Consider the following 15719-nt stretch of genomic DNA (forward strand, 5'->3'; position numbering starts at 1 on the left):
GCTAACTCTGGATAGCCCTCATGCAGCTTTGCGCGAAATTCAAAACAAACTAATCCTTCGCCAGCTCGTGGTTTACTCTTTTCGAGTATTAAACGTTAATATCATGAAAATGGTACTTCGTAATACGTGCTTTATTTTAGGCTTCTACTTAAATAACAAAACCTAAATATTATATTATAATGATTTTACATTTCTAGTATTTTGCTGGTTTTAGGTAGGATTTGCCTAGTGAAGAGCCATGTTTATTATTTCTTTTAGTGTTTTTATATCCTATTAACCTTTCTACTTTTGTCTTTAAAAAGAATCTCATTAAACCAGAGTCCTAGTAAGGTCTAGATGACTTATTTACTTTCTTACAGGACTGTTGTATTTCATTAATAAAGTTCTGATTAGACTTGCATTCTATTAATGAAAAATGTATGTTTTTATTATGCAACATGTCATTTAATGAGAAATTATTTGTTCTCAGCGTTCTTCACTTAAGTAATCAATTCCATATGAATGATTAATCAGAGCTCCCTTATATTTTTGACGAAGTAATTAGATATATCAATCCCAACTTCAAAAGATTTTCAGCGTATATAAAATGGTATTACCTTTGTTCGGTAAACTTCATTAGTTTCTGTTATTCTTATGAAAGGATCCAGTCGCGAGGAACGAACATTAGACTGTTCCGTATTCATTCAGGATGAAAATTAATATTTCTTTTCATTATTATAACGTTTTATTAGATCGCAATAGAAAAAAAAATAGCTGATAATAATTCACGAAAAAAAAGAACATTATCAATTTGCTAAGTTAATGTTCAGCTTTAGACAATGTAAAGAACATTCAGTAATTTTATTTGCGTTTATATTAGCAATTTTCGTCTTTCCTTTTTAAATATCTTAAAATCTCTACAGTTACCCCTTCACATAACTTAAGTTTTAAATGGTCTCCGAAAATAATACGTTTAACGAACACGAATAAAACAACTTCTCTACTTCAACTCGGTTTATCTTTATGGTTCTTATAATTATTTTTTTGTAATTCATACTGTATGTTTCTGAGAAAATTTTTCTCTCTATTTCTGATTAAATATTTTATTGGTTTTAAAGTATGTTTGTTTGTTTTTAGGAATTTCGCACAAAGCTACTCGAGGGCTATCTGTGCCAGTCGTCCCTAATTTAGCAGTGTAAGACTAGAGGGAAGGCAGCTAGTCATCACCACCCACCGCCAACTCTTGGGCTACTCTTTTACCAACGAATAGTGGAATTGACCGTCACATTATAACGCTCCCACGGCTGGGAGGGCGAGCATGTTTGGCGCGACGCGGGCGCGAACCCGCGACCCTCAGATTACGAAGCGCACGCCTTAACGCGCTAGGCCATGCCAGGCCCTTTAAAGTATGAAAACAAGGCTTAGCGTACGCGAGACTTGCTTAAAGAGAAATAAATTAATAAAAGTTTGATCTAATTACAAGTATTTAAAAAAGCATGTTTTTAATGAATGACCAAATTTATTAGGGGTGAATTCTAATAGTCTAATATTTTGTTGTACGAAACTAAAATTACTGTTTCTTGGAACTTGTAATACACATAGCTTAACAATAATCTACGGTTAAATTGTTCTACGAATGGTTTTGAGGAATTAGTTTATTAGTTTAACTGAATAATCATCCAAGATTAAGACTCCCCCATGCGTGGGTTGGAGTATCAGTTTTGTAACATAAGTTATTATTTTGCTTCATGATTGTGTGGGTGTTACTTTGAACATCAGTTGATAACAAGAGGAGTTACTGTTCATTTGTAAAAACAGGACACAACATCCAAGTTTGTTGTTCTCAAACAGAAGAAGCAACAGTAATAAAAAACCCTATTATATTCGACGTTCTTATGACGACTAAATATTTCTCTTTAGGTTTACAAAAAAAATCATTCCTTTATTTGATCAAAAAATTTTGTTTCGTTTTGCAGTTAAAGAAATCAGTAAATCAAACAACGTTTTTTTTTTTTTCAGTTTTTGTTCGAATTTAACCAATCTTATATTTTCAGACCATTCTACACTAGAACAGAGTGATAACAATTACGTCCACGTTTCATTCTTCAACCTTTTTTCTGATTAAACTTGGAAACAACGCACTCTCTGATTTAATAATTATCACTTTATTTCTCATATTTTATTGAAGATCATGAAAAGAAAAAAAAACTGAGCTGGCGGGATGGCTTTATTTCATTACCTGTTTCAATCATTTCAGATAGAAGCTGCTTCAAACGTAATTATATTACATTAATCATCTGCTATTATTTGTTCATTTCTGTGACGCTGAATGGTAAAAGATAAAAATATTTTACACAAACCGTTTAATACTTTTCATTGTTTGTCTATTTTCTCTTTTATACGCTCACTTCAAGATACCCAGCTTATAAACAAACACGATTTCGCTGATAAAATCTTCAAAGTTATTTCGTGTCATAAACGACACATTTCAACGTGGTACAAGCAAATAAAACCGTTTCTTTTTTTGTTGTTATCTTTGTTCAGGCTCTTTAATTATAACTGTCTATGTATTATTGATTAAAGTAAGTTATTTTTTGCTATTAATAGGTGGTATATTTACTTTGCTGATAACTAAAATCTTCTAATTATAGAACATTTCACGATTAGAAAGCTTCATTTCATCTATGTAGATTTGTTTTTAAAACTAACATTATGCTGGTATATTATTTGCAAATAAATGTTTGCTCAAACTTTCTAGGCTTAAAATTGACAAACAGAGATATGGTTGGAAACAAACATTCTTTTTCTCCTTGCCACACAGTGAATGTTTCGCAGCTTGTTTTTTTCATATATTTATAGGGGCTCTGCATATCCTATGGGAACATATTTGAATGATATAGTTAGAAAGACATAAAGATATTTTTTTTTTGCAACTAGTAATAATCCGAGTAACAAAATTCTTTCGAACAGTTGATGTTTTTAACATTTTGGTTTGCGCAGTCTCATTAAGGACGCACAAAAAGGAAACATAATTGCTAAAGAAACGCAGATCATATTAAGACCATTAGTATAATGAGTGGAAAATGTAAACCACTACTGCAGATCGAATTATACCTGCTATTGGATAGTGATATACCTGGGTAGTGTAATTGTAGAAGTACCACCTAGTACCCGATGGCTCTAAAACCGAGGGACAATCAGAAACGAACAGTATTTTATTTTCCGCTGAGATGCGAGTGAAGCGATGCTGATAGGTCAGTGTTAACCGACTTCTTGAAGCGTCACAGGTTATGGGTTATAAAATTACAAATAAAAAAAAACAGTTGCTAGTGGCACTGGTTCCAAGCAACGCAAACAATATTTTAAGGAAAAAAAGAATGAAAATCTGATTGGATTCATTGCACTACTGAAAGAATGCAATGACCTATTGCACTGTGGCTGCAATATTTTACTCCTCTCGAGACGACTTTGCTGATAAAACCTCAAGGTAACCAATGTTTTTAAATCAGATGAATTGGAAGGATAAGGCTTATGAAATAATGGAGAATATATAAAGTAACTGGATCTGTGGTTTGTATTTACAGCAAAGCTACCAAGACCATCTGCTCTAATTCTGAAATACTGACTAGGAGAAAGACATACACAGTCAGTAGCACCCTAATGCTCACTCACTGTCCAAACTAAAGGATTGACTGCCACTCTTATAACGTACCTATAGCCTAAAGTGCCTGAAATAATTTGATGTGTCATACGGATTCGAATCTGACTTATCACTTCTGAAAACCAAAGCTTTACCATAGGACTAGATGTTCAAATCAAGGTCTCACTTGAGACGTGGAGTCTGGTTGTTCGTATCTTCAACTGTTATTGGTTTACGCTTTTTGGCTGTAATTTGGTACAGTAGATCTAAAGGAAACTACATTTTGTTTTCGTTTTAATTTCAGTTGAACGTAAATAACAGAGAAGAAGGCAAAGAAATGCGAATAATGTATTTAAGTATTTCAAAACTTCACCTAAATACTATCGTAATATAAGAGTTAGTCCTTAAATAGACTAGTTTATTATAAATATAGACTGTGTGCAGTAAGTTATTAAATGTAGCCTGGAGGGTACCAGAAAAAGTTATCGATCAGGATTACATCAAAATTAAGTGTAATAAACGTTTTTGACTCCCCAGTGGCATAGTAGTATATCTGCGGACTTACAGTGTTAGAAACCGAGTTTCGATACCCGTGGTGGGCAGAGCACAGATAACTCTTTATGCAGCTTTGTACATAATAGCAAAACAAACAAACGAATATTTTTAGTTCTTGCTTTTTAAATTCATATATTATGTTGTGTTGTAATCTACAGTGTGCATAATTCTTCTCGTGATTCATGGAATGCGCACGTTTTACAGATGCTACGACAATATAAATTGCAACGTTCAGCATCATTAATGTTCTTATATGACGTCACTTTATTGCATAATGACTAACTGGCAGACAAAACACTACTTTACAGTGGTGCAAGTGATTAAAACAGGTGACTTCTCCAGACGGCTTCCCACCCCCCTTTTCAAGTAAATAAGCTTCAATCTTGATCGTTAGACTTAGAAACTTCCAACCCAAGCTTATACAAGAAAAAGAAACCAAAACCTGGACTAAGAGAGAGATAGAGAGAATGGACAGGCTAGCCAATTAGATCGACAAAATCATGCAACGTCACTCCAAACCATTTGTTCAGTTTAGTTCAATGTTACGACGATAAACCTTAAGAGCTCAGTGATTCAAGAAAAATCAACACGTTTTTCTGGAAATCTTTGTTTTCAATTTTACAGTTACAAAAGTTTTTATGACTATTTCTTCTATATTTCTATAATGTCTTTGGTTTTTAGTAATACAGTTCATTATTTCATTACTAAATAAAACCATACCAAGGTTTTCGAAGGCACAGTGCTCACCGATCAATATTAATTTTGATTATATTACTTTACGTTTCAATAAACTTCTCCAATAAATATTTTATTTTTCCCCAACGTTATATTCGGTTGAAAATCGTTTATTTTATTCTTTTTTTAGCGAAAAAGATGAACACGCGACTTTAATTTAGGTAATTACAATTATTAACTTTCAGAAAGGAAACCCTGCGGTATCGTTACGATGTGAAACGTATTGCAGACGAGCCTTATATAGTAAACGTTTCTGATAATTTATGATATGAATATTGTACAATAAACTTAAAGAGGTTTTAATTCTCACGTGAAATTCAAGTGCGGAAAATATTTATGTTACCAGAATAATCAATTCCCACTACTGACAAACAGTGAGAGCTAGCTTCAGGGTAATGGTAAGTCTAAGGTTTTATCACGCTAAAACCCGGTTTTTGATACCCGCAGAGGCCATAGCACAAGTAGCCAATTATGTATCTTTATGCTTAACAATAAACAACCACTCAAAGCTCACGATGCAGAATATGATTTAATAATTGGACAGATATGGTAAACTTGCTGCACGTGTACCCATAACGACAAAGTCATTTAAGACGCTAGGATATATTTTGATTTTGACAAACTGTAAGACCAGGCATGGCCAGGTGGTTAAAGTGCTTGAATCGTAAATCGATGGTCGCGGGTTCGAATCCCCGTTACACTAAGCATGCTCGCCCTTTCAGCCGTAGGGTTATAAAATGTTACGGTCAATCCCACTATTCGTTGGTAAAAAGTAGCCCAACAGTTGGTGATGACTAGCTGACTTCTCTCTAGTCTTATACTGCTAAATTAGGGACCGTTAGCCCAGAGAGCCTTCGTGTATCTTTGCGCAGAATTCAAAACATACACAAATGGGTTTTCATTTTAATTTTATTCGAGTCATGTAATACCAGTGTACATAAGTACAACATTTTAATTTTATTCGAGTCATGTAATACCAGTGTACATAAGTACAACATTTTAATTTTATTCGAGTCATGTAATACCAGTGTACATAAGTACAACATTTTAATTTTATTCGAGTCATGTAATACCAGTGTACATAAGTACAACATTTTAATTTTATTCGAGTCATGTAATACCAGTGTACATAAGTACAACATTTTAATTTTATTCGAGTCATGTAATACCAGTGTACATAAGTACAACATAATTTTTATTACAACGTTACGTAGCTTCTTTACGCGTTTCGCTTTAATCTCACTTACAAACTTTTTACTTTATTCACAGACGATTAGATACGCATTAGTGTTTCAATTACTCACATATCTGGTTAGGCTTTCGGAAAGATTATTACTTGTACAACGAGTTTATTTTCTAGTCGATTCAAAACGAATGCGTATTTCAGAACACATATTTTCGACAGAGTTTTCAATAATTAAATTTTCCCGTGACTTTTAACCCAACAACTTTTTCTTGCTTTCGTGAAATAGGAAAGATACATATATATAATGAACTTTACAATATTTTATTTTCCTCGATTTTCTCTGGTAACTTCATAAATTACCTAGGCTGGGATCAATATATGCGCCTCTTTCATTTTACTTTTTCATTTCTTGTTTGTTTGGTCTGTTTGACAGTTTTTCTAGTAAAACCACACCTGTTATGTTCATCGCAGTAAATATGAACTCTTAACTTTTTTATGATACGTAACCCTAAGCTACACAAAGGGCTATTTGTGTTCTGCCTACCACGGGTATCTAAACCCAGTTTCTAGCGGTGTAAGTTCGGAGACATACTGCTGTGCTACTGATAATCTGTTGATGTCATTAAGAGGATTAAAATAAATCGTGCAAATGGCTTCCATTTTACTTTAACAAAAGGATCGAACATGTATCTAAGCCTGAATTAGGTGTTAATGATGGGTTATTCTAGTTTCATAAACTTGTGTCAGTTCTTATACTTATATCGAAATTTCTTTAAAATCTTTGGCGAGAACATCTACATTACTACAATAACGATATAAATGTAAACATACATTTACTTGTCAAATTTATCGATTCGTAACAAAAGTGTGGATAAATTAGAAGACATGGTGCGAATGATAGCTGGGTTTTTTACTATAATTTCTTAATGAGTGTTTACTAACGTCTATGCCAACCTTCGCCCCCCCCCACACACACAATGGCTCAGTCGTAAGTCTAGAGATTTATGATGCTGAGTTTGTTTGTTTTTGGTTTTTTGAATTTCGCACATAGCTACTCGAGGGCTATCTGCGCTAGCCGTCTCTACTTTTGCAGTGTAAGACTAGAGGGAAGGCAGCTAGTCATCATCACCTACCATCAACTCCTGGGCTACTCTTTTACCAACTAACAGTGGGATTGACCGTCACTATATAACGCTCCCCACAGCTGAAAGGGTGAGCATATTTAGTGTGACGGGGATTCGAGCCCGAGACTCTCGGATTACGAGTCGAGTGCCTTAACCATCTGGTCATGCCGGGCCTTATAACGCTGAAAACTGGGTTTCTAAATTCATTGTGGGGACAGCATAAGTAGTCCATTATGTAGCTTTGCGCGTGAAAACAAACAAACAGACAAAATTAATATCCACTATAAAATAATTACGTTTTATATTTCAAATTTCACTTCTTTTTTCAGTTATTTAAATCAATGATGGTCCCTTCGTGTTAATTAAACATATTAAGGCTGTGTTAAGTCTAAATAAAGTCTAAGTTTTATATATATTCTTAGCTCTAATATAAGATTGATTGGACACGAGAGCATTTTAGTTTTCATTATTATCTGTTTATTAACATTTAATTAGTGATTAATATGTAAAAACTCTAATTGACCTCTTTAATCCAAAAATTAATTATCTTGATACATTGCCTTCTTAAAATTAATTAAGCCTTATAATAATCTGAAAACTATTAATCATTTAATAAATCTCCTGATAAAAGTTTTTGTTTGATCTCCGTTAACCGCAAAGGTATAAATGACTCTTTAATTACATTTTAGTAGCACATGTATTCTTTCACTTACTTATAATGTTGTTAATATTTGATATTAATTTATTAACAGAAATAAGCGTGTATCTGTGTGTTTGAATTCTACAAGAAAAATCTTAACACCATTTCAGACTAACTGTTTTTGATACTTGAAGATATCAAACTAACATAAGCCCTCTTATTAATGTTGTTCTTTACTACTTAAACGAGAAAAACTATTTTCCTGCAGATATAGGAGGCAAATACCAGTGGCACAGCGGTATCTCTGCGGTCTTTCAGCGCTATAAACTGGGTTTCGATACCTGTGATGAACAGAGCCCAGATAGCCTAATGTGTAGCTTTATCCTTAACTGAAAACAAACTATCGTTAAAAGTCTGTGTATTGACTATGGAAACTTTAAATGTATAAAAATTGCATTAATTAACGAGGCTTAAGCGTCCGTAAAGAGCTCCACGGTTTTATATATTTTAAGACTCCAATAATACAATAAAGTGCGCTTGGTATTGCGCGAGGAAGTACACACGAGACACTAAGACGAATGTGTCCAAAAATATTCGAATCTTGAGGCTAGGACAAGACCCTGCTAAGAAGCAGATATCTATCTATCGAGATAAGTGTGTGTGTTTTTTTTACAGCAAAGACACATTGGGCTATCTGCTGAGTCCACCGAGGGGACTCGAGCTTTACTTCAGTTTCATTAATTTCATATTGAATGACTGATTAACTAATCTGATTTTTTTTATTTTAATTATTCGTAATTAAACTCAAATTTTTTGTTCTAAACTTATTTGGAAGGTTTAAAATACATTTCGTGTCGAAGTAATTTGACTTTTACTAATTAATACATTATTGTTGCATGTTCTTTGGGGTAGAAATGTTTGTATCAAAGCCTAAATTTGGTCTTTCATAGCTGTTACTTAGCGTGCTCAACTCGTAATGTACAAGTCGAGGGTTCGAGCATCGTCACCTAAGATGTTTATCCTTTTAGCCGTGGCAGCGTTATAACGAGGGCCAAACCTGCTATTTGCTGATAAATAGTAGCCACCGAGGGCAATCGAACCCCTAATTTTAGCGTTGTAAATCCGTAGACGTATCAAGATGAATATGAGATTAGAGGAGAAGAGCTGGAAATATATAGAGCCCCCATGTCTTCAGGCTGATAACGTTAAAAATCGGGTTTCGATACCTGTGTTGAGAAGATCAAGGATTGCCTATTTTAACTTTGTACCAAAAAACAAACAAATAATGAAATATAGGTGTACGAACATTTGTTGAACTCGTTTAGAGCTATTCTGATTAATATTCCGAGGAAATTAAAATGATATGAGCCACAAGTGTGGATGGATGACTAGTTAGATAGGTTGATAGAAAATAGGGCAAATGTTTAGTTGTGCTTATTATATGTTCTGCAATCATTTCTGCAATAGTCCATTTTCTAAATGACTTGTGCTGAAACGTTAATTAAATTCCAGGGAATAACTGAAACGGTTACAAAATGAAATTGTTGTTTTGGTTTGGTTTGTTTTGAATTTCGCGCAAAGCTACACGAGGGTTATCTACGCTCTGTTTTTTTTTTTGGAAAAATTGTAAGTATAAATAAAAACAAAACGTGGAGTAGACTCTGCATTTCATTATTGTTACTACAGAGTAGAGATATATTTTTATGACGTCACATGTTAAGTAACGTACTATATTGAATTTTTTTTTGAATGTTTAGTTTTGTAAAGAAATTTTTATAAGATATTTGACCATAAAAATCTGATACTATTGTTTATGACACTTCATTCACGAGGTTATACATTTAATGAATTTTACCAACGTAATTTAAAACAAAAAGAAATTACACGCCAAAAGACTGCTACTAATTTTCTTACAGTTAATCGCCTCTACATGTATATATTGGGTTGAGGAATAATTCGTGAGCGTTTTTTCAAGTTAACAAAATATATTCATAAATGAAACGCTTTCGCAAAATATTTCATGTCATTTGGTAGATAATTTTTTGCTCTAATAGATGGTGTGTTTGATTTTCATATGTCTTTAATTTTTGCTTTCATTTTCAGCTCATTAAATGGAATGTCAAGTGGACAAAATCGAGCATTTTCGACACCATCTGCTTTTCGCATTTAATTTCTTGCAATTTCGTTTAAAACAATGCATACTATATACCTAGGTATTACATGAAATAAAGTATCATAATAAATGTTTTGGGTGTAATGTGTTCATGCATTGAAGTATTGTATAGTCTAGCATGTAATGCAGGCCCGGCATGGCCAAGCGCGTAAGGCGTGCGACTCGTAATCCGAGGGTCGCAGGTTCACGCCCGCGTCGCGCTAAACATGCTCGCCCTCCCAGCCGTGGGGGCGTATAATCCCACTATTCGTTGGTAAAAGAGTAGCCCAAGAGTTGGCGGTGGGTGGTGATGACTAGCTACCTTCCCTCTAGTCTTACACTGCTAAATTAGGGACGGCTAGCGCAGATAGCCCTCGAGTAGCTTTACGCGAAATTCCAAAACAAACAAACAAACAAAGCATGTAATGCTTGAATGAAATTATTTAAAATCGCTCACGAATTATTCCTCAACCTAAAAATTGCAAATTAACTTGTAGTACAATGATTTTGAGAAAAGAGCATTTCTTTAAGCTAAAATATATTGCATTAAAAACTATAAATTATTTATCAACAGTGATAATCTCCTACTCGCAAGGTTTAATGAAACAATTAAAAATAGAAATTAGAATTTGTTTCAAAAGGTACCAAGAATACTTCAATACCAATATCATTACTGTTGAATCTAACACTTGTCTTATTTCTCTCTATTCATATTCAGAATATGTTCTTTTGTTTTCATAATTTTAATTTTTTGGTTTTATCGTAATTTAATTCTCCTTAATTTTAATTTTTATCCACATCTTACTTTCTTGTTCTATCTTTTTACCCTGTTAACTTTGATTATCAACTTTTCCTCGTGCTACATAGCACGTGTATTTTGATTCACGCGTCACTTGGTTCATGGAAACTGACTGTGAATAACTATTTGGCTAAAACATTTAAATAAGTTATGCAAATATTTCCCGCTTTTTCTCTACTTCAAGCCTGGCATGGCCAAGCGCGTAAGGCGTGTGACTGGTAATCCGAAGGTCGCGGGTTCGCGCCCGCGTCGCGCTAAACATGCTTGCCCTCCCAGCCGTGGGGGCGTATAATGTTACGGTCAATCCCACTATTCGTTGGTAAAAGAGTAGCCCAAGAGTTGGCGGTGGGTGGTGATGACTATCTCGAGTCTTACACTGCAAAATTAGGGACGGCTAGCACAGATAGCCCTCGAGTAGCTTTGTGCGAAATTCCAAAAACAAACAAACTCTACTTCAAATACAGCTAACAAATTGACACCGAGAATTAGAGATTTCTAGTATACCTATATTTTTTTTTGTGTTTAAAGGTACCTTAGTAAGAAGATGAACAAAGATTGTGAAGAAATGAGAAACCAAATATACAAACACAATAATAACTGCATCAAGTTCGGAGATTATAAACATATCATTGGTATAAATATGATTAGCAACCATTGTTTCTTATATGAAGCCCGGCATGGCTGAGGGTTGCGGGTTCGAATCCCCGTTACACCAAACATACTCGCCCTTTCAGCCATGGGGGCGTTATAACATGACTGTCAATCGCACTATTCTTTAGTAAAAGAGTAGCCCAAGAGTTGGCGGTGAGTGGTGATGACTAGCAGCCTTCCCTCTAGTCTTACACTACTAAATTAGAGACGGCTAGCGCAGATAGCACTCGTGTAGCTTTGCGCGAAATTCAAAACAAACCAAACCAAGATGTTTCAGCGATCTGAACATAACCACTTGAGATATAAATGCTCAACTAATATTATGACCATCGTATTTCGAGATAAGTGAAACTTCTTATTTTTCAAATTAATCATATATTTATTAAAGATGTTTTGTCCTGGTTTTCGAATTTCGCGCAAACCTAGCCGAGGGCTACCTGTACTAGCCGCCCGTATTTTACCAGTGTAAGTCTAGAAGGGAAGGCAGCTAGTCATCACCACCCACCGCCAACTCTTGGGCTACTCTTTTATCAACGAATAGTGGGATTGACCGTCACATTATAACTCCCCTCGGCTGAAAGGGTGAGCATGTTTAGTGAGATTGGGATGTTATAGACGAGTAATGCATTTTTATGTTTGTTTAAAGAACAGCCTACCCGTACATCTCATACCTTCATTCTGTAAAATATTCTCAAGATAGTGTTCTCTGAGTTCGAGAGTAAACGTGAAATATGAGAATTACATATAAATAAATATATTTTTATTACCTTCAAGTTTTATTTTCTTATAAAACGTTACGATAAAAGTTGTATTAAACATAGCTGTTTAAAAATCGATATTTGTTTTGAAAAGCATTAAGAACATAACACTTATACCCGAAACTAACTTATTTTAAATTGAATATCACTTTCGACTTTGTTATTCTCAAAATATTATTTGAAAACAAAAACTGGAAGCACAGGCAGTGAAATAAGAAACGTGTAATACGCACTAAGCTGCTAAAAAGCAAATAATACGTCCATGTGTTGATAAAGCTCTTCCTTTGAAAGGTGTCTTCCTTCAACAATAACAGAATCTTGAATGGATTCGTCATCTTTTTTCATAGTGCATCACGAGTGATGATGTTGAGATAACAATATATCAACTGTTAAAAATCAATGATTTATAATGTTTCTAATACAACTGTCACTGATCTCAACATGAAAATCCCAAATACAAAATGTCTGTGCGTTTGTCATGATAAATTATTGGTGCCTAAGGTATTCCGCATTATGTAGTCTAACATCTAACTACTTAATTACATTTTAATTAGAAAAATGGTATTTATATTTTAAATTAAGATGAACAGTTCGGTTTGGTTTGTTTTGAATTTCGCGCAGAGCTACTCGAGGTCTATCTGCGCTAGCCGTCCCTAATTTAGCAGTGTAAGACTAGAATGGAAGGCAGCTTGTCATCACCACCGACCGCTAACTCGTGGGCTACTCTTTTATCAACGAATAGTGGGATTGATGGTCACATTATAACGCCCACCACGGCTGAAAGGGCGAGCATGTTTTGTTTATTTAAGTAGGAAGTTGTATCCACTAAAAATGCAACGATCCAAGCGCCACTCAAGATCACGAAACTCTGAGGTATTCGTATCTTTACTTTCCAGAAATACAACAGTCTCTTCTCGGAGCTCATAAACTCTTTTTAACGTGGCACCTCGGCTGAGCTAGCAAACATCACAGAACTACAATAAATCGGAATAATCTGCCTTTGCTTCCAATAAGAGTCGTTGAAACTGTCGATGATTCAATCCTCGAGACAGTATGAAGTTTACTGCTTTCGCTACGACTTCCATTACTTCTTGCACTTCTGAAGATTTAGCACACAGTGGTTCCTGATGAATGGTGCAGTGCAATTTGACAGTTTTGCTTTGAATTTCATCTTCTTTCACGTGTTTTTCAGGAAGTGTCACAACACCTTTCTTTCCACCTGCCATTGCTGGTGGACCGTCTGTAGTCAAAGAAATTAACCTTGAGAGAGCTAAATTCATGTCTTTCATACAGTGTAGAAGGTCTCTACAGTAGTAGTGTCCTTAATGGACACTAGGTGAACGAATTCTTCAACAGTATGAAAACGTAAGCTGATACTGTGCAAAAGTACTGTGAGCTTTGCAGTATCTTTTAAATATGCACTTTCATCGAATGCAATTGAAAAGTACTGGAGCCTGTCACGATGGACACGTTGGATTTGTTTAACATCAGCAGACATTTCTTAACCCCTCGTGCAGAGAGACTATTATTAGAATATAAATCCCTTTTATCTGGACATGCAATGTCTACCATTGTCATCAAACACTCCTTAACAATTCCTCCCTCACTGAAAGGTTTCATATGTTTAGCTATTAATGAGCTTACAGAATAGGCGGCACGTGCGTATTTCTCTCCAGTTCTGTACTTTGTTTTGTAAATACCAAACTTTGTGTTTCCAAACGTTTCCTCGGTTTATCATTTTTATCCTTTCTTATTTGTCTATACAAATCACTGTATTTCTGGTGTTTTGTCTCGTGGTGATGCTTAACATTAAATTGCTTATTAATAGCTACGGGTCCAATTTAGTCATACTGGTTTGCCACAGTGTTCCACAAAGACAAAAAAAATTCTCTGTCTACATTTCCTGGAACACTCGACATTCAACATCTACTTTTCAACGGTTTGTTCATATGGGGGTTTGCTGAAAAAAAGAAATTGAGTTAATTTTAAGTTAGTGAAAATGGTTCTATTTCCGCGTCCTCATATTAAACTTTAATGTAAAGACGCGGAGATAGAACCAGTTGTGAAGATTGCCGAATTCAGCGACAATTGTTTAAACAGTTATTGCCAGAGTCTGTGACCTTTAGAATTGACTATCCTGAAATTTCTTCTAAGTCATATCAGGGCTTTAGATGTTGGTTATGTCTATGAAATGACACACATATATACATGCACACAAACAATATATATATATATATATATGCATATATATGTGTACGTACGTGTGTGTGTGTGTGAGAGAGAGAGAGAGATATCACCGAAAAGTGATCAACATTAGCTCAATTTTCGATACCTCATGCATATGGATCTAAGCAACTAAAAGTTACATAAATCTCCCTTTCCTTCGAAGCACTGATGATCTAATCGCTTTTTTAGTACCGCGGGCTGCATGTTGATGAATTGGCCCAGGCTTCGTAAACTGCATGTGCTTTGGAGCTGAATTACTCTTAACATCTTCTTAAACTGCGGTTAAACGTTCTACAATATTATATTTCTGTCAATGAACGCCCTGGACCGGGTTCGAATCCCCGTCGCACCAAACATGCTCGCTCTCTCAACCATAGGGGCGTTATAATGTTATGGTCAATCCCGCTATTCGTTGGTAAAAGAGTAACCCAAGTGTTGGCGGTGGGTAGTGATGACTAGTTTCCTTCCCTCTAGTCTTACAATGCTAAATTAGGAACGGCTAGCGCAGGTAGCCCTCGAGTAGCTTTGCGCGAAATTCAAGCCAATGAAGGCCTTGGATGACACTTATTAACGATAGCTACCCTGCTGACAAAGTAAAAATATTCTAAGCCAAATAAATGTACTGAAGACTGTTTCTTTAAAAGTGATTTATACTGATGTACTTTAAATACATTATCTTAATATAAATGGTTCATAAAATTCGAAGTTTTCTTTTAAAGAAATGTCTAAACGTGTGTGTGTCTGTATATATATTTAGAATCTCAAAAATGTTTTGTTTGTTTTAGTTGAACTTTGCAGAAAGCAACTCAAAGGCTGTCTACTATAACCATATTTAATTTAGGAGTACTTGACTAGAGGGAAGACAGCGAATCAACTCCACCCAAAGTCAGATTTCGGGATACTTTCTTACCAAAGAAAAGTGAAATTGAACGACACAGCATTATATTTTTATGGTTGAAAGGACGAGGAAAGGTTGAGGACTGGATTTAAACCCACAATAAGTGCAACGCGAGTCTAAAAACCCAACCACGTGTTTGTGTGTTGTATGTTATTTGGCTCAGAAATAATTTGATTTTCACTGAATGGAAACCTTAAACCAAAAGTCATCTTACTTAAACGTGAGTAAAAATAAAACGTATAATATATAGATAGCCTTACATTCGTTATTACTTTCGTAGGAGGGTGTAAAATATTTAACTAATTGTTTCTAACTAAACTTCTGTTAAACACACGGTTAAGTGGTTGGTGGTTAATTCATACAAAGCTATTACGTC

General features: G+C 34.8%; 1 protein-coding gene across 1 annotated transcript; it reads right to left on the reverse strand.

Moving 5' to 3' along the window:
* Window positions 1–13193: 13193 nt before the first annotated feature.
* LOC143228599 (general transcription factor II-I repeat domain-containing protein 2B-like) lies at window positions 13194–13499 on the reverse strand. Its single transcript, XM_076459824.1, has one exon. The coding sequence runs from the start codon at window positions 13497–13499 to the stop codon at window positions 13194–13196; it is 306 nt and encodes a 101-aa protein (XP_076315939.1).
* Window positions 13500–15719: the final 2220 nt, after the last annotated feature.

Source organism: Tachypleus tridentatus, chromosome 10 (genome assembly GCF_004210375.1).
Source record: "Tachypleus tridentatus isolate NWPU-2018 chromosome 10, ASM421037v1, whole genome shotgun sequence".
Classification (NCBI taxonomy): Eukaryota; Metazoa; Arthropoda; class Merostomata; order Xiphosura; family Limulidae; genus Tachypleus; species Tachypleus tridentatus.